Source organism: Taudactylus pleione, unplaced genomic scaffold, assembly GCF_031769625.1.
Source record: "Taudactylus pleione unplaced genomic scaffold, aTauple2 ptg000017l, whole genome shotgun sequence".
Lineage (NCBI taxonomy): Eukaryota > Metazoa > Chordata > Amphibia > Anura > Myobatrachidae > Taudactylus > Taudactylus pleione.
In genome coordinates this window covers 7,047,644-7,067,277 of record NW_028284419.1, presented here as the reverse complement: position 1 = coordinate 7,067,277, position 19,634 = coordinate 7,047,644, and the positions used below count along the sequence as shown (strand labels likewise).

At 43.3% G+C, this 19,634-nt stretch overlaps 1 protein-coding gene across 1 annotated transcript in view; it reads right to left on the bottom strand.

Annotated features, from left to right (window-relative positions):
* The window catches only part of LOC148540773 (dimethylaniline monooxygenase [N-oxide-forming] 2-like), a 53,474-nt gene extending 35,621 nt beyond the window's left edge, over positions 1-17,853 (bottom strand). The window contains exons 1-2 of the mRNA XM_088481709.1: positions 17,680-17,853; positions 10,170-10,332 (exon numbers count right to left, since the gene is read on the bottom strand). Coding sequence (XP_088337835.1) covers positions 10,170-10,332; positions 17,680-17,805 — 289 coding nt within the window. The 5' untranslated portion in view covers positions 17,806-17,853. The remainder of the gene's footprint in view (positions 1-10,169; positions 10,333-17,679) is intronic.
* Between the last annotated feature and the right edge of the window lie 1,781 nt (positions 17,854-19,634).

Below are 19,634 nucleotides of genomic sequence, written 5' to 3'. Positions count from 1 at the left end.
CAGCCCGCCACTGCACTTCCACATGTGTATGTTTTACTTCTTCAGTGCTATGTGATATTACACTAAAACTAAAGTAAAAAACTGCAATAGTGAATTACCATTAATAACATGTAACAGAAAAATCACCCTAGTGAACAATACAAAAAAAGTGACAATTGTGTCTTCAAAATTTGTTTATAGAAAATCCCCCACACCACAAGTTTCCTTATGTAGAATAAATACTCTTACTTGAGGATGTACTGTACATTTATGAGCTTATCTGATGAATCTCTGTCTCCATGTAAGGTTATTCCATACTGATAATATGCATGTAAGAAGAAAAAAGAATCTAGTGCAAGATAGTATTTTTATCTTATATACATAAAGGCCCTCATTCAGAGGTGGTCGCAAGAAGCGATCGCTCTCTCTGAATGAGGGCGGCCGCTTGATTTTTTAAGTGCGGCCTCCTGGTCGCTAGCTAAGCTGTGGGTTACCACCCACTGGTTTAGCGACCGACCAGGTTGATGGTCACGATGGTCAAGACCATCGCGACCATCGGGGCTTGCGACGAGACCCTAATGTTGGGTCTCGGCAACCGCAAGCCCCAGGGAGCTCCCTGCTCTGAACGAGCAGGAAGCTCCCTACTGACATCACAGCAGATGTCAGTGCGGCCACCCATAAAATGGCCGGAACGCCTCCGTTTGTGTAGAACGCCTACAAAATGGGGTGAGCTGTCGATCACCATCGACAGCTGCCCCTTTTGTAGTGAGTTCCGGAGCGAGCGCTTGCAACCGGGGCTGAATGAAACCCAATGTGCTTAGTCCCTTTGTCCGGAACGCTCTTTGAATTTGCATATCTCAAAGACTAATTAAGATATTAATGTGATTCTTTTGCAATGGATTTTAATTAGCAATAAATTACAGAATTTGTAATAAAACTGTATACATTTTGATGAAAAAAAAATGACATAAACCATAATAAATGCTTTGGTATAGCTAACCTGAAAATGTCAAGAAAACTACCAAAACACAGAGCTGGCACAGTGACCAGGGGGAAGTGGGATAGGGGTGACCGCCGCTTGGTGGACTTTTCGCTCCACATTGGAGGTTTTACGGGGATAAAGTATCAGGCGCGCGCCCGCTTTATCCCCGTATTCAATTTGAAAGCTGCGAAAACGGGACCCGGCAGAAAGGTAAGTATCGGAAAAAAATTGGGAATTTTTGGGAAAGCATCCAGGGACCCCCCTAATGATGTCCTGACATGGGGGGTCACTATGGGTACCCCCGTTTTGACCTGCATAAGGTAAGTATGGTTTTTAAATAGCCGCGGGAGGTGTTTTTTTTCCGACAGGGAAGAAGGGGTGATGAAGAGCACTTAGGTTTTTTTTTTTTTTACAAAAAAAACTAGTTGCATCAAATTTGGGGTACATGAAAATGGGTGCAAGCATATTTTTAAGTCCCTAAGGTGCATTTTTAAAATTCTTCAAAAATGCACCTGCCACTACCACCCGCATTTCTTAAAACACCTGCCGCATACTTGGGAACCCCTCAAGAATAAATTTTGATAGTTTAAAACTTTTTCCCCATATTTTATTTTTTTTTACCCCAAAATTGAACAAATTCTTTAGGGGTGTCCCTATGTTTTTTAACTTTTTTTGATAGATAATTTTTAAGGACCATTCCCAGGGCTGCAGGCTATTTTTTTTAAGCCTGCACCCCTAAACCCCAATTCTGCACTTTTTTTCGCCTGCTAAAGGCTGGTGAAAAATTATCCCTGTTTTTTTACATTGACTTTTCGCACCGGCGAATAGTCAATGTAATTGAATATGGGGATAATGATAATAGGCGAAAATGACGTCATCTGTGATAAATTATCGCCAATAACTACTTTTCTCCTCAAATTGAATATGGCCCAGAGTCCATGGCCAAATATATCAACACTTCGATTCCAGGCTCGCAACTCCCAGCCAATCAGCGCCGAGTTTGCGCCTCAAAGCAACTCCTCTTTTCTCTGCTTTCCACGAGAGCTGCCGGCAGCCAATGATTGGTGGGAGGCTGGGAGATGGTGAGGGGGAGTAACAATGGATTATCATTTGCACCTATAGGGACTCAGCCTGCAATACCCCCTGGAAACGGTCAATTTTGGTTTAGAGTCCATGGCTAAATATTTAATCGCACGTACAAATTGGCGAAATGTTACAATAAAAAAATCCCCAAAAACCATAAAAGGGCGTGGCTTAGCCGGTCATGTTTCACACACATCTTTTATTACCCGATTTTAACATATTAACATATTATTTAGCCATTATCTAGTGAAGCATTTTCCGTACGTATGTTGTGGGCTCAAATTGACTAAATGTTCGCCACAGGCATACTAGTACTGTATATTTAATAAATTGCACTTACACATGAAGCATACAATGAGCGCATCACACAAATGATTTCTTTAAAATTGGATCTCCTACAAGAGAAAATAACTTAAGATGTGCATTAATAAAGTAAAATGACAAAACCACCAAATTCTATATTCCTAGTTCGGATGTAATATTATTCTCACCCTAAGGTCCTTGATGCATTTCTAGATTTATTATCTTTTTAAAAAATCTGGCTTTTTGAAAAAGATAACATGAAGACAGAGATTCATCGGTTAGGCTCATAATTGTACATCTTCAGGTTGTTTCTACAAGCAAATTTTAAAGAAACAATTGTCCCTTTTTTGTATTGTTCACAAGGGTGATTTTTGTTACACGTTATCAATGATAATACACAATTACTGTTTTTTTTCTATTTTTGTTTTATATCACACAAAGGTGAAGAAGTAAAACGTACACATATAGAATTAAAGTGTTAGAACCTGATGTTTTACCATATGGTTTGGCCTACACCTCATATGGTTTAAGGATTTGAAAACCATCACAAATCAGATGCTGTTTGAGTTTTAAGCCTCCATACTGTAGCAGAGTAAAACCTGTGGTTTAGGGCTGAAATAATAATGTATAGCAGTTGACAAACAGTAACAAATAACATTTAGTATATAGACCGCATAGTTTGTACTAGACATTGCAGCAAGACGTTGGTATTCTTAAATGTCTGACTCTGTTTTCCAGCCCAATGTTAGATACTGTGAAGTACAGTATGCGTGACTCTTTATCATTGTACAGTGTCAGGGGTATATTAAAGCCCAAGGGGCAATGGGCCCCCTCCTCTGAGAAGCGCACAACCTCACAGTTTATCTTATGCAAGGTCCCTCTTCCTCTGTGTGTCCATCCGTGGCTCCATCTTTCCGGTGATATTTGGAAAGATGGCTCATGTGCACAAGAGCTAAGCCTCTATTACAGTGCCAGAGTTGCTTTCAATGTGCAGCGCCATCAACGCAGAGGAGGGACCCGCTTGTTGTCTCCAGGTAAGTACACTATGGGTGTTCATTTACAAAGTTTATTCTCATTAGCTGACCATTAGCTGACCATTAGCTGACCTAAGTTGCCCATTAGCTGACTTCATATATTTTTTATCAATTGAATTCTCTTTTACATTAATTTTTAATTATGTGCATTATGGGGCTGATTCAGAGTTAGGCATACCTGCAGTCTCTCTTCTGTATGGCCACAGCAGCCTATTTATTAGCCTATGCTAATGAGAGAATCCTTCCATGCATGCTGAACAACCATGTGTCTGCTGTCCCACCCTCTGTTCTTCTGTCCGCAGCTGCAACCACCACCATTAGTATCTTGACATGCACCTCCCCCATGGTACAAAATATCCATCTAGAACAGCTGTCCCATCTCTGTCCGCATGCTACAGAAGTTGGCTTACATGCCCAAGATACTCCCACTAGATGGAACAGTTCTGTGTGTTTGCATAGTCACTGCCCAGTTAAGCCCAATATAAGAGCAAATATAAAATTATTTTTCTATTATTTAATCTTAGAAAATCAATGCACCAGCGGACATGGGGCGTGATTCAGTGTTTGCGTACTACTGCGTGAGAGACCTGCGCACGTGCAGGGTCTGTACTGTGCTTGTGCTGGTCTCCCTCTGCGAGAACTCTTACAATTCTCCCAAGCCACAGCCTGATTGACAGGATGCGGCGGTTTGGAGGCGTGAAGTGGGTGGGGGTTGTCTCCGTTCCCAGAAATGGGGGTCGTATGGCACCCAATTTCTGAAGTGCCGAGGCCAGGCTGCGATTCTTCTGACACAGACTTATTGGCCTTGGCATTGGAACTGCTAGAGGCAATCTGTCAACCTCAGGAATACTCAGATTGCCGATTGTCTCGCAGAAGATCCGATGCTGTGTCTTAGGACGCAGTACTCGGATCTGAGATGCAATCAGGAGCCGTCTATTTACACCAGACACCTCCTGCTGCTTTAGCATATGACTTGAATGGTATTACACCAAGTGGCTGTGCAATACTGTATGTACAACTCTGAAATACACCCATGTGTCTAGAAATGTATTTCTATTTCTCCTGATTGCAGAAATACAAACATGTGCATGTTACCCAATTTCTAATGTGGGGGTAATAACAGGGAATGTGCGTAAAAAGGACCTTGGCATTTAAGTGAATCTCTTTATAAATTGATAGTGTTTTGTCTACAACATATATCAGTATTTCACTTATCTTTGGAGTATACAAGGTACTAAAGGGGCACAATATTTTATCCCTTATTCATAATATTTTACTGTAGTTTTCACTGTTTGAGTAAGAGAAGTAACATAATACTAAGTACACTTTTGGGGAAATTATTTAAAAGGAAAGTTAGTAATGTGGTCCAGAAATACTTTTTTTAAAACATTGCTGCCAAATAACTTGGCTCTTATTTGCTTGGCAGAGTGATTATTTCTTTATTGGAGTCATGCAACTGACAATAATTGTGCTAAAAGGCATAGAATTACATGTGTCAACATTCAATAAATGGATAAAACCATGGAGTTCAGTAGGAGGTGCAAAACAACATTCTTAAAGTTAGCCAAAGCAATAAACAATACAATATAGCATTAGTTAAAATAGGCAAGTCAGATGAAAAATTGAGTAATGTACACAAGTGTCTAAAGAAAATAAATACATGAAACAATCCCATAAAATTGTAATAGGCAATGGTTAATATCCCCTTATATGTGAATATAGCGAGTAGAATAATTATTAAAGACACAAGAGGGTCAAAGAATAAACAGGGACATCTTAGAGAGAGATGGAAGGGTCAACCAAATACAACCCTGTTTCAAACCACAGTATGAACGGAGGTAGTTCCCTACCTGCACCCTAACATGGGACGGTTGGGTGGCAGCCTTACAGGGTCATTTTTAAACTTTTCCAGATTCAGACTATTATTTGTTTGATATATTTTCTTTATAATGCAGTTACTTGGAATATAAAAATGTTATCAAGGCGGTAAATACGGTACCCTCCAGTGAAACCTAAAAAATCCTGCTTTTGACTCTGTACTCTTAAACTGTGTGATCCATGCATGATATAGAGGTGTGATCTCTGCTTTGCACATACGCTATGACTAATTGTTGTGTATTATACTTAGACTCTGTAATTCAGTTGTGTTTTTATTAGGGGTGTGCACCGGCTACTTTTCGTGTTTTGTGTTTTGGTTTTGGATCTGGATCTTTCTTCGTGTTTTGGATCTGGATTGGTTTTGCCAAAACCACCTTTCCGTGTTTTGGGTTCTGGGTTTTGCGTTTTGGATCTGTATTTTTTGGGAAAAAAGCATAAAAACAGCTAAAATCACAGAATTTGTGGGTTTTTCTGTTCCTATGCTATTATTAACCTCAATAACATTAATTTCCACTCATTTCCAGTCTATTCTGAACACCTCACAATATTGTTTTTAGGCTAAAAGGTTGCACCGAGGTAGCTGGATGACTATGCTAAGCGACACAAGTGGGCGGCACAAACACGTGGCCCATCTAGGAGTGACACTGCAGTGGCAGACAGGATGGCAGTTTGAAAAACTAGGCCCCAAACAGTACATAGTGCAAAGAAAAAAAAGAGGTGCAAGATGGAATTGTCCTTGGGCCCTCCGACCCACCCTTATGTTGTATAAACATGACATGCACACTTTAACAAACCAATCATTTCAGCACCAGAGTCTGCCACACGACTGTGACTGAAATGATTGGTTCATTTGGGCCCCCACAAAACCAGCTGGCAATTAATCTGTCCCTGCACAAACTGGCTCTACGGAGGCAAGTTGTCGTCCTCATCCTCCTCATCGACCGATTCTGCACCCTCTTCAGTGTTGTGTACATCCTCATCCTCACAGAGTATTCAATTGTCCCCGCTGGAATCCACCATCCCTGGAAGAGTTGATAATTCATTTTGATAAACATCTTCTTCACATTTTATGGAAGCAACCTCCTACGCCTTTCGCTGACAAGGTTCCTGGCTGCACTAAACACTCTTTCAGAGTACACACTGGAGGAGGGGCAACTTAGGTAAAATAGAGCCAGTTTGTACAGGGGCCTCCAAATTGCCTTTTTCCTGCCAGTACAGGTACGGACTGTCTGACATGCCTACTTGGATGCTGTCACCGATGTAATCCTCCACCATTCTGTCAATGGTGACAGTATCATATGCAGTGACAGTAGACATGTCAGAAATTGTTGCCAGGTCCTTAAGTCCGGACCAGATGTCCACACATGGTCCTGCCAGCCCTGCATCACTGCCAGTGGGTTGCTTAGTATACCTAAGTTGTTTCCTGGCAGCCCCAGTTGCGGGAGAAAATGAAGAAGGAGCTGTTGACGTGTCACGTTCCGTTTCACCTGACAGTGTTTTCACGAGCAGGTCTTTGCACCTCTGCAGGCTTGTGTCGGCCAGAAAGAGAGACACCACTTAGGCTTTAAACCTAGGTTCGAGCACGGTGGCCAAAATGTAGTGGTCTGATTTCAACAGATTGACCACCCTGGAATCCTGGCAGAGCGAATGAAGGGCTTCATCCACAAGTCTCATTCTGAGCGTAATCGCTCCATCTTAGCTCCTCCTTCACTTTCTCCAGCTGCTTCTGCAAAAGCCTGATGAGGGGAGTGACCTGACTCAAGCTGTCAGCGTCTGAACTGACTTCACGTGTGGCAAGTTCGAAGGGCTGGAGAACCTTGCACAACACGGAAATCATTCTCCACTGCCTTTGAGTCAGGTGCATACCCCCTCCTTTGCCTATGTCATAGGTGGATCTATAGGCTTGAATGGCCTTTTGCTGCTCCTCCATCCTCTTAAGCATATAGAGGGCTGTGTTCCACTGCGTCACAACCCTCTTGCTTCAGGTGATGGCAGAGCAAGTTCAAGAGTGTTTGCTGGCGCTCCAGTCTTTAGCACGCAGTCGCTGAATGGCGAAAGTGGCCAGAAATTTTTCGGGCCACCCAAAGCGCCTCCTGCACGCCCCTGTCATTTTCAGAAAATTCTGCACCATCAAATTTAGTGTGTGAGCAAAACATGGGACATGCTGGAATTTGCCCAAATGTAATGCCCGCACAATATTGGTGGCATTGTCAGATATCACAAATCCCCAGGAGAGTCTAAGTGGGGTAAGCCACTGAGCGATGATTTCCCTCAGTTTCTGTAAGAGATTGTCGGCGGTGTGCCTCTTACTGAAACCGGTGATACACAGTGTAGCCTGCCTTGGAACGAGCTGGCATTTTTTGAGCTGCTGCTACTGGTGACGCTGCTGTTGTTGCTGTATAAGGTGATACATCTACCCAGTGGGCTGTCACAGTCATATAGTCCTTAGTCTGCCCTGTTCCACTTGTCCACATGTCCGTGGTTAAGTGGACATTGGCTACAACCGCATTTTTTAGGACACTGAGGATACTTTTTCTGACGTCTCTGTAAAGTCTCGGTATCGCCTGCCTAGTGAAGTGGAATCTAGACGGGATTTGGTACCGGGGACACACTACCTCCATCAATTGTCTAAATCCCACTGCACTAATGGCGGATACCGGTTGCACGTTTAACACCAACATAGCAGTCAAGGCCGCAGTTATCCGTTTTGCTTCAGGATGACTGCTGTCGTACTTCATCCTCCTCGCTAAGGACTGTTGGAGGGTCAATTGTTTAGTAAAAGTATTGGTGTTCCTACTTCCTCTTTGGGATGATGAACAACTCCCAGCAGCAACAGTAGCAGCGGCAGCAGTAGGCGTAGCAATGCAGGATCCTCCCGGAGGAATCCCGGATAGGAGAGTCAGTCATGCCAGTGACATGGCCTGCAGGACTACTTCCGATCCTGACTAAGGAGGAAATTGACGAGGAGGGAGTTGACAGTGTGGTTTGCAACAGGACAAAGGGATTTAGATGTCCCTGGACTGCTTACGGTCTTAGCCAAAGTTTCTGAACTTGACAGTAACTTTTTATGAACGCGCTGCTGGTGATGTATAAGGAAGGATGTTCCTAGGTGGTTAACGTCCCTACCCCTACTTATTTCACCTTTACATATGGTACATATGACAAGACAGTTGTTGTCCAGATTTGGATAGAAATATTGCCAGACCAAAGAGGTGGCATGTTTGGTCTTCTGCCCAGGCATGACCGTGATGGGCTTTTTCAACAACTGTCTCTCCCGGAACCTGATTTACACAAACCACATCACCATCAGAATCCTCCTAGCCAACTTCCTCCTCAGTGCCAGCTACACCAGTATCCTAATCCTGTTGTGCTTCAACAGTGACATCTTCAATTTGCATATCAGCAAGTGGACTATGGGTGCTCCTTCCAGCACTTGCAGAGGGTGTGCAAATGGTGGAAAGAGCCACCTCTTCCCGTCCAGTGTGGGAAGGTCAACCGACACCACACTTGGACTCTCCTTGGGGATTTGTGATATCTTCTTAGAACGCACAGTTCTTCGCTGTGCTTTTGCCAGCTTAACTCATTTGATTTTTGTAGCGGGAGGAGGGCTTACATCGTCATGTGAAGCTGAACCACTAGTCATGAACATAGGGAAAGACCTTAGCCGTTCCTTGCCACTCCGTGTCGTAAATGGCATATTGGCAAGTTTACGTTTCTCCTCAGATGATTTAAATGTTTTTTTTAAGGTCATTTTCCTGAACTTTGTCATTTGGGATTTTATATGCCCTCTACTATGACATTGGGTATCGACCTTGGCAGATGACGTTGATGGCATTTTATCGTCTATGTCATGACTAGTGGCAGCAGCTTCAGCACTAGGAGGAAGTGGTTCTTGATCTTTCCCTATTTTATTTTTATCGGACAAAGTTTTGTCCTCCATTTATGTTATATTGATATATACGTGTGGCTAAGGTGCACACAAACACAGAAAAGAAGAATTTAAAAATTTTTTTGGAGTGCACTTTGGGGGTTACACCACCCTTTAACAGACTTATGACATAGGCGCATACTTGGCGCTGCTCCTTTGTTGATGCATGTGCGGCTACAGCGCACACAATTCACAACACAGAAAAGAAGAATTTTTTTTTTTTTTTTTGGAGTGCACTTTGGGGGTTACACCACCCTTTAAGATATGAGCCTGCCGGCCATGTACTTATGACACAGGCACACGCTTGGCGCTGCTCCTTTGTTGATGAACGTGCAGCTACAGTGCACACAATTCGCAAACACAGAAATAAATGTTTGATGGACAGATCACCTCCTGGACAACACTACAGCACCCCTTTAGGACTACAGCCTTTATGGGACACTGCACAACACATCAGAGGGGCTCGGGAGGGTTCGGATTTCAGAAATCCGAACCCGCTCATCCCTAGTTTTTATGTTACCTCTTGTACGGTGCTGCAGACAACTTGTGACGCCTCATAAATAAAAGATAATAATAATAATAATAATAATAGAGATTTGCACAGACCCCCATCTTTTGGTTTGGATTCGGATTCATCTTCGTGTTTAGATTTTGGTTTTAGTTTTGCAAAACCAACCTCATGTGTTTTAGTTTTAGATTTGGATCTGTATTTTAAATTAAAAAAAATTATGAAAAAAAAGGTACAATTACGTAATTTTGACCTGTTAGCATGCAATCCAAAACGCGAGTTTGGTTCCTAAATCCGAGTTCCGAACCATGGGAAGATCCGACCCCGGACTCTGTTCGACTCAGTACCCCAAAGTGATTCCGAACTTGGACTTGGTTCAACTCCTAAATTCGGTTGATGTCAGAACCGGACCCCCACATCTCTGAATAATAATAATATTAATAATTAATAATGCCATTTGTATTTATTCATTACCTGGGAAAGATTCTAGAGGCAAATAATGATCAACATGATGACCATTACAGACCAAAACAGCATCAAAACACTCCTTCTTCTGAATACCATTCATCTCTGTCTGTACCTCCCATTGCCCTGTAGTGCAGAAATCTGAGCTCTTTGTCACATGGCAGACCTCAGTCTAAAAGAAAACAGAAACAGCAGAGATATAACTCTGTATATGATGCATGATATTGTCAGGCAATAGTTTTACATACATCATCAATGTAAAGTATCACATAATTTTTTCCTGTTCTCCTGGAATGTCCGGGAGACTCCTTGACTAGAGCAGCCTCATGAATTCAGTGAAGTGGGCTGTTAGTGAGCTCAGTGACACAATTGGTAGGAAATGTATCATCATGGCCACAGCACCTGCTGCCCGATACCACAAATAGTGGTACAGTACTTTCCACTTCTACCTCCCCTCCAGGACCTCTCAGAAGAGAGAAATTCAAAGTAGGCAAGCATGTATTACATTCAGTTAATTGACATACAAGCGAGGTTATGAACCACCATGGAAGTATAAATATAAGTATAAGCATTCTCATGATTTACATATCATGCAATCCTTACAAAAGTCATATTAACTTTATCTGCTCTACTTTTATTTTAATTCCTTTTACTATCACTCCTTTTCCTCTGATACTGCATTTACACCCCATTCAACTATGTTTGGTCCATATGGTATACGTAGGGGGGTATTCAATTACAGACGAAAAGTCAGAGGTCGGAATTTTCGCCATCATCGCTGCTTTTTCTGGGATAAAGTATCGGGCGCATGCCCGCTTTATCCCGGATTTCAATTAGGATCCGGCAAAAACGGGACCCGGCGGAAAGTTAAGTATCGGAAAAGTCCTGTAAATTTTCGGGAAATCATCTTGGCACCCCCCTAAAGATGTCCTGACATGGGGGATCACTATGGGTACCCCCGTTTTGGCCTGTGGAAGGTAAGTCGGGTTGGGGTTGTTTACTAGCCGCTGCAGGTGCATAAATGCGTCTATGAAGAAGGGGTGAAGAATATCACTTATCTTTTTTTTTTTTTTTTTTAAACTATGCCCAACAAATTAAGGGGACATGAAAATGGGTGTAAGCATATTTTTAAGTCCCTAAAGCCATTTTTTTTAATTCTTAAATAATGCACCTGCTGCTACCAGCCGCATTCTAGGAAACACCTGCAGCATACATGGGAACACCCCCCTGAATCAATATCGCTATTGAACTTTGTTCCCCAATATATTTTTTTTCGACCCCAAAATTAAAATACATTTCTTGGGGTATCCTGATGATTTTCTTTACATTTTTTGACACAGATTACTTATAGGGGACCCCCCCAGGGCTGCAGGCTATTTATTTTAAGCCTGCACCCCTAAACCCCAATTCTGCACTTTTTTCGCCATGTATTACATGGAGAAAAGTTATCCCCATTTTTTAACAAAGACTTTTCGCACCGGTGAAAAGTCTTTGAAATTGAATAAGGGGATAATTGAAATAGGCGAAAATGACATTATCGGCGATAAATTATCGCCGATAACGGGCTTTTCTCCTGTAATTGAATACCCCGCTTAATATTTGTATTGTTTTATCCTCCTTCCTTTTATCTATGCTGATGCTCCACACAGCCTCACTCATACTGCATAATCATAACTAGGAAGAAAATCCATTACAGGAGCTCTGCCATCTGGGACTGTTTTTTAAATGACAACTTTTTAAGTCAGTCAGTGCTTTATATACTGACTATTTACAGAATGACACAGACCAGTCTGTAGCCAGAGCCAAACGGGATGCAGTCGGGATGCCGATGGTCTAAATGTCGACTGTCGACATCCCAACTGTCTAATTCCGGCAACTGGCTAATGACCTATTGAAGATAAGCCGGGCGCCGACAGCCGCGGGAGGGGGGGGGGGTTCCCGGGTGGGACTTAGGGTTACGCAACCACCCGGGAGGTTAGGCTTGGGGAAGGCTGGGGTTAGGGTTAGGCATGCCTGGGGGGAGGTTAAGGTTAGACATCCCCCCGGGAGACTTAGGTTTAGGCAGCAGGGAAGGGGGGATAGGTTTAGGCACTTAGCGGGGAGTTAGGGTTAGGTACTTGGGGGGGGGAGGTTAGGGTTAGGCACCCCTATGTGAGGGTTAGGGTTAGGGGGGGTGGTTAGGTTAGTAAATAGAAAAAAAACTTACCTGTCGACATCTTCACTGCTGGGCTTCCTTGTCGGGATTTTAAATCATACTGATCCCAGCCAAACTAGACAGACAGATTCAACGTGTCTGTCATCAGATTGGGCAGATTGGGGATGTTCTCTAGCATGTGAGTCATTTATGGAATGTATAACTGAGCCATTGACAAAAATCCCTAATAGCAATATGCAAATAAATTCAGCAACAGATTAAGTTCCACCTGAGCCTGGAGCTAAAATATATGGAGGGCCTATTGTGTACTGCCACAGGGGGTGTGACCAGCACCATGGGGGTGTGACTAATGAGCTGGGGGGCATGACCAATGCTGTGGGCATCTGTGTCATGGGCTGTGGCTAATGCCTTCATTCAATCACCTCAATCGCCTTCCCAACTTTGCAAATATCAACAGTGTAATGTTAGAAAGGTGTTTCCAAACCTCAGTTCTCAAGACACACTAAAAGTCCTGGTTTTAAGGCTAGCCATACCTGAGCACAGGTGACGTAATTAGTACCTCAGTTATTTTGATTTAACCATCTGTGCTCAAGCATGGATATCCTAAGAAACCTGGACTGTCAGTGTGCCTTGAAGACCGAGGTTGGGAAACACTGTGTTAGAGGCTACAAATGCACAAAAAGAAACATTCCTTGTTAACGTGACAAAAAAATTAATGCACGCCTGCGTTCGGATCTCCACTCCCTCGTTTTCAAGCACCTTCCCCTGTTACCACCCACAATCTCTCACTCAAACTACCGACCTGGCTGTGTTCAAGGAGAGAGAAATTTCTGATCGTAGCGGCTAGTTTGCGCACGCGCATTGCGACCTTTACGCATGCGTAGTATTGCGAACATCGGTAGCGTATGACCGTGCGGGAGCTTCGACCGACTCTGCATGAGGTCCTATATACAGTACACACACACAGAGACAATTGCTAACTAAATTACAGCAAGCAAAGTAGTGAAGACACTTCATTGCTTTGTAAGAAGGCATTGTCAAAATCCTCAGAGGCAGCTCTAATTCATACTGCATATGTATTCCCACATATTATACAGCATATTGTGTGAAGTGTTACTAGTGAAACCAGACAGAGGTACAATATATGAATTTAGATAGGAATATCTATCCAGGCTATGACAGTTTTACACAAACTTAATATAACCTAATCTTTGGTAATGAACTCACTCAGGAACCTATTCATCAAAGAATATTTGTGGGGTACCCATATCTGCAAATATTAAGGATCCCCTGAATGTATCTATCCCCCAGTTTCAATCGCAAAAGCAGCCCCCATAATATTCTATGGAGTCTGCTTAATTGCCAAATATACCATACACTGAAATGTGTGCCATTGTAGCCGATAAGCTACACTCCACCGAAGTTACCAGGAGTGGAATCCATAGGATCCCTCTGCGGCACTCTCCGCTCGCACATGCGTGGTCAGCAGACTGAGCATATGCAATAGCACTGCTAGCCCCAGAAAAGTAAATAAATTACATCAGTGATCACTTTACTTTTAGACTTCGCAGGGACCGGAGCCATTGTCCCTGCATGTACAATATTTTCATACATTCCAGCTGTATATAGGGCCTGATTCAGAGATGGACAGCATTGCACAGCTGCAGGGAAGCAGCTGTACAATACTGTCTAACTAAAATACAAATGCAGCAGGAGGTGTCTGTAGTGAAATTGACACCTTGAGCATGCATCTGCGATCCTAATGCAGCATCCATGGGCATGGCCTCAGATTGCCATTGCGACCAGAGAGAATGGAGAGTCTAAGGGGTCTATGTACTAAGCCTTAGAGAGAGATTCAGTGCCAACCAATCAGCTTCTGTCACTTTACAGGCTGTGTTTGAAAAATTACAGTTAGGAGCTGATTGGTTGGCACTTTATATCTCTCCAAGGCTTAGTACATAGACCCCTCAGAGAGGATGAAGATGTTCAACTGGGTAGGCGGAGGGGGGAAGCTCAGCAGGGTTTGTATTGGCAGGCAGGGCCGGCAACAGGAATCTTGGGGCACGGTACACCTTTACCTCTGGGCCCCCCAACCACCCGCACCTTGACCCCTTCTCCAAACACACATGCCGGGTCCACACACACACATTGCAGATAGAGAAATGTACATATATATATATATATATATATATATATATATACATACACACACACACACACATGTATACATATATATATATATATATATATATATAAATACGTACATACATACACACCTATATATGTTAAAAATGACAATAAAACAGTCACTTACCCTCATGCTGGGTCTTGGTTTTGTCGCTTAATCTTCACATGGACCACTAAGGAGGTGGAGGAGTGTGGGGCTGAGGGGGGGTTGAGAGTGCCGTGAGCAGAGGGGGCTCGGGAGTGTCACGAGTGGGAAGGCCGGGGGTGCCACGAGGGGGGGCATAGGTGCTGCGAGTGGGGGGGGTGGAAGTGCCACAAGGGGGGGGTTCGAGGTTGTCTCTAGTGGGAAGGAACAGGAGGGAAGCAGGAGGGACCCAGGAGGAGAAAGGTAGGGGGAAAGATTGTCAGTGGGCGGGGCTTCGGCAGCACTGCTGTATCAGCGTAGCAGCTCTTCCCAGCGGCAGGTCCTCTTTGGGTCCTCAAGCAGCGGGGCTTCCCACATGCTGACTGCACCATCGGGGTCCTCTGTGCCAGGGGTATTTTCAGTGGGTCCATCCTCATGATGAGCGCATCTGTCAGCGGGGCTTCTCCCTAGGGTACAGGAGTCACCGTCCTTCATCTGTAGGAAGCATAGCTCTTCCCTCTCTGTCCCGGCAATCGCAGTGGCAGCTATTCACAGCACTGCTCACGGGGTCTCCTCCCATCGTCAGCACCAGGCACCGGCTGCGGTAATCACACCAACAGCAGGGGGCAGTGGCTCATCAACAAGACTGGGGCAGCAGCGGGGCCTGACGTTTATTCTGTTCCTGTTCATCAGGGCCCCTCTGATCCATGGGGCCCGGTATGGGTGTCCCCTTAGTCCCCCCCTGTCGCCGGGCCTATTGACAGGGCCTACTAGGACGGCACTGGCGCCTGTGAATGTTGTCAGCCAGGCTTATATTCATTTGGGGCCTGAAGCTGCAAATTCACCCACCTCATTGCTAATCCGGCCCTGAAAATTACTCCATTGCAGTAGAAGTACTACTGCTCCATTCTCATACCTCTGTTCTACATGTTTGTGGTGAATAGGCCCAGAAATGGAATCAGTATTTCATGCCAGTGGCTGAATAGCAGTCGGATCAAACACCGACAGCGGAACCCCGACGGACCTTATTCCCGACTGGGGCTGGTAAGTAACCTAACCCCTCCCCCCCTCCCCCCCGTTAACCTTAACCCTCCCTTAGTGGTGCCAAACCCTAACCTCCCCCCCACTAGTGCTTAACCCTAACCTCCACCCATTAGTGCTTAAACCTAACCTCCCTTACCCAAACCCTAAACCTAACCCTCCCAGGAGGGACCTAACCCCCCCTAGTGGTGCCTAACCCTAACCTCTGAGGCCTTTCCCTACCCTAATCCTCCCATGGGAGTACCTAACCCTAAATCCCCCCGAGGGTCCCTAAACCTAACCCCCCCACCCCACGGCTAGATGCTAAGACACCTGGCTTACCTTTGTTCGGTATGCTGGGTGTCAGTATTTTGAAGTGGGGCAAACGATAGGCGTTGGGAATTCGACGCCTATCTTTAGCCCCCTGTCGGGCTGTAAGTGTAGGGATTTCGGCGGGAAGGATAGCGCCGGCATCCTGACTGCATCCCCCAGAAATAATCACCAGAAATTATATTTCCTGAACTTTGTATGATAAAGCAACTGCATTTGATGCCCTATAGCTGACCTAGGTTTGTGCTGCAAAGGGGCTATTGGGTAAATTGAGGTTGACGACCTATGAATTCTTTGAAGCCAGCCACAACAGAAATAGGGTTGATAACCATTGATATCCATTCGTGAGATTTGAAGAAAGTTTATAACTGTGTCTTATCTCCTATGCAGTCAGCTATGGGACAGTTTGAACAGCTTAGTAAAATGTGGAAAAACTGTCCTGTGTCATTTTAACAGAAGAATGTGTGTGTTCACAGAATTTATTAATATTTGGCACTGAGAGAGTTAACCAGAAAGGTGCAACTCTCTCTACCATTGTTGTCCATTTGCGGAGAGCAGCCTTCTGGTTGGGATGTACCTTAAACTAACTTCTTGTGAGCTCCTGCATACAGAGATTTATGTCTTACTTGTATTCTCTGATTCCCCCCTTTTATTTGAGTTCTGAAATTATTTGCATATATAATCTGTATGTCATTTCTATTACTATTTTTTGTAACTAAGCCTTGAAAATATTTGAGTAAACACATTTAATCTAGCATATTCTCCTTGATTCTTAATTGAACTTGCGAGCCTGTGAGGCCCATGCTACATACCTGTATGTAGGTGAAGGTGATTTATTAATATTTGTTCGGGAAACACAAAGGGCTCGTGGTGGAAATAAAATTGTGTATTTTGGTAAATGACCGAGGCGCGCCGGCGTCACGACCAGCTGATCCTGATTGCTGTACATGAGAGTCTGCCAGGGACCGTGACACTGTTAAAGCAAGCTGAGAAGTTGCCAATGTCCCTCACCCATACTTCCCTTTCAGGGTAATAAGAAATTCATGGGGTCAGAAATCAACAAATGTTTGGTTTGTTTCAAACAAACTGAGCTGAAGGAAGAGGGGAGAGTGCAGAGGGCCATAGTTTGACTTATGGAGCGTATGATTAAAATGCACGATATGAACGATATCGTTCATAACATTATCATTCATAACGTGCATTTTTCGGTGCAGGCATGTATGGACGATAAAGATATCGTCCATCGACCATGCATGCAGGCCAACCTGGTCGATAACGACCAGGTTACTATAGGAACCCATGAAAATTGATCCAGGGTCGTTGGCCATCGTTGTTGGGTTGGTGGTGTGCTGGATGATTGATATCGATCAACCAGCACACCCGGGAGATCGTTCAACGATGTCGTTATCGTTGACGATCGTCCCGTGTGTATGGACCATTAGAGGTGGCTTCGATGTATCTGACAAATGAAAAACAGCAGGTAAGTAACCATTAGCTTTTTATTTTAGGTCTTTGTACTTCAACAAAATATTTAGACTTGAGTGGATTTATCCTTTAAAATAAGTTGTACTTACATCTTTAAAGTATATACATACTTAGTAGTTGCTTCCATGAACATTATATTTCATAATTAGTTTACTGTTGATATGTAAATACAGGATTAGTTATCTAGAAAAAAAAATAAAACTCATTAGCAACCTCACCTTAAACTGAACGTGTTTCAGGAGTCTAAAGTGATCCGCATAAAGTTTGAGGTAGTCCAGGACCTTAGAATTGTGCAGGTATGTTGGGAAATCTTGTGGCATCGGATAATCCGTATAACACATCATTTCCTTGGAAGTGTTGGTTACAACAGATCTATATAAGCTTGCTCTCCTGTCTTCCACCATGTCCTGTAATTAGATCTCCATTATAATATGTACTGTAATGTACCATTATCACATTTAAAATTAGAAACTTTTTAAGATACATATGTAAAGGTCAGTTTTGGGAGAGTGGATCATCTGTGTCTTCCTTTCAGTGGCACAGATGATAAGACTATATTGGTCCCCTCAGTCTTCACAAGATGAAAGAGAACTTTTACTTTGCTGCAAGGAGACCACAAGTCAGAACCTACAAGAAATCCCAATAGGTGATGCTGACTATTAATGAGTGAAGTGCAAAATTACTTACCAAAGGCAATCCAGAAAACAAGCATAGGGAAGGCAGGCAACTATCACAGAGATGATCTGAGTCAGGATCCATAAAACAGCAAGGAAATGTGGATACAAATTTGTAGTTCTACAGCAACAAACTTGTTGAGCAGTTAAAGAAAAACAAAGGGATTATGTAGTAAGAGAATTACCTTGATTGGCAAGAGAAAATACCCAGGAGAATGCAAAGAGGTTATCAGATTAGCAGATGATCCAAGAACCATCACTGGTGATAATGTGAACAAACTGACTGTGGTCAAAATCCCGAAGTGGGCAAATATGAAACATTTACAGTATAAGAACATAGGATTAAGGATGCCAAGCACGTGGTAAACATAGAGGCTGAAATAACAGTATTGCAGATAGGCAAACCTGGATTATTTAAAAGTAGAATTAAAATGATAAAGTTACATATTCTGCTATGACTAAATGTATTTAATCCCCCTAAGGCAGAGGTTCCCAAACGCAGTCCTCAAGGCTCCCCAAAAGATCAGGTTTTAGAGATATCCGTAGGTGAGCACAATTGACTTAATTAGTACCTCAGTCAATTTGATTTAACCACCTGTGTTCAACCATAGATATCTCTAACACCTGAACTGTTGGGGAGCCTTGAGGACCACGTTTGATAACCTCTGCCCTAAGGTATACTGGTAAACAGTATACAGGTATAACAATTTAATGCAGATGTTCCCTAACTCCACTCCCTAATACCATTACAGGGCACTGCCCTCTGACAAGTTTTAAGTATATCCATTCTTGAACACAGGTGACTTAATTAGTACCTCAATCAATTTGATTTAACCATCTGGACTCAAGCATGGATACCCTTAAAACCTGAACTGAAATGGCGCAGTTATGAAACTCTGATACAAGTTTTAACTATAAACTACAGTACATGGTTTAAGAGGTATCAAAATCATGATATTGTTAGAGGTGGAAAGATAATGTTTGATGTAATTGAAACAGGCCTGACTGGCCTGGAGCACCCTATTCACCCTATTCAGTTCCTGTGCTATTGCCCCCTTCTGTCAGAGGCCGTGGCCTCACACCTTTTTGTGCCCCCATAACTGATGCTAACCTTAGCAGGTAGGAAGTGGAGGTGACATCCTCTCCTCCAAGGACTGGCAGTGTTGGTCTTGGCTGTAGCACCACAGACACTTATCTGAGAAAATGTATCTGCACCAGAAGTTAATTAGCCTTAGTTTATTTCACAAATCAATAGAAAAGAGATACCGTATGTCAATTGACTATTTTCACTGTCTAGGAGTAGAACATTATCAAGTGGAGGTACTCATGGGGTTAAAATATTATGTATATATTTTTTTTTGATACAGGGAAAAAATGGTCAGTTTTAACCATTCAGTTCTATAATGATGACAAATACCAGTTGAAAATCAACCACAAAGGGGAGTGGCCAGATAAGCCATGGTGTCGGACGTGTCTTCCCTGAGCTCTATGTGAGAATT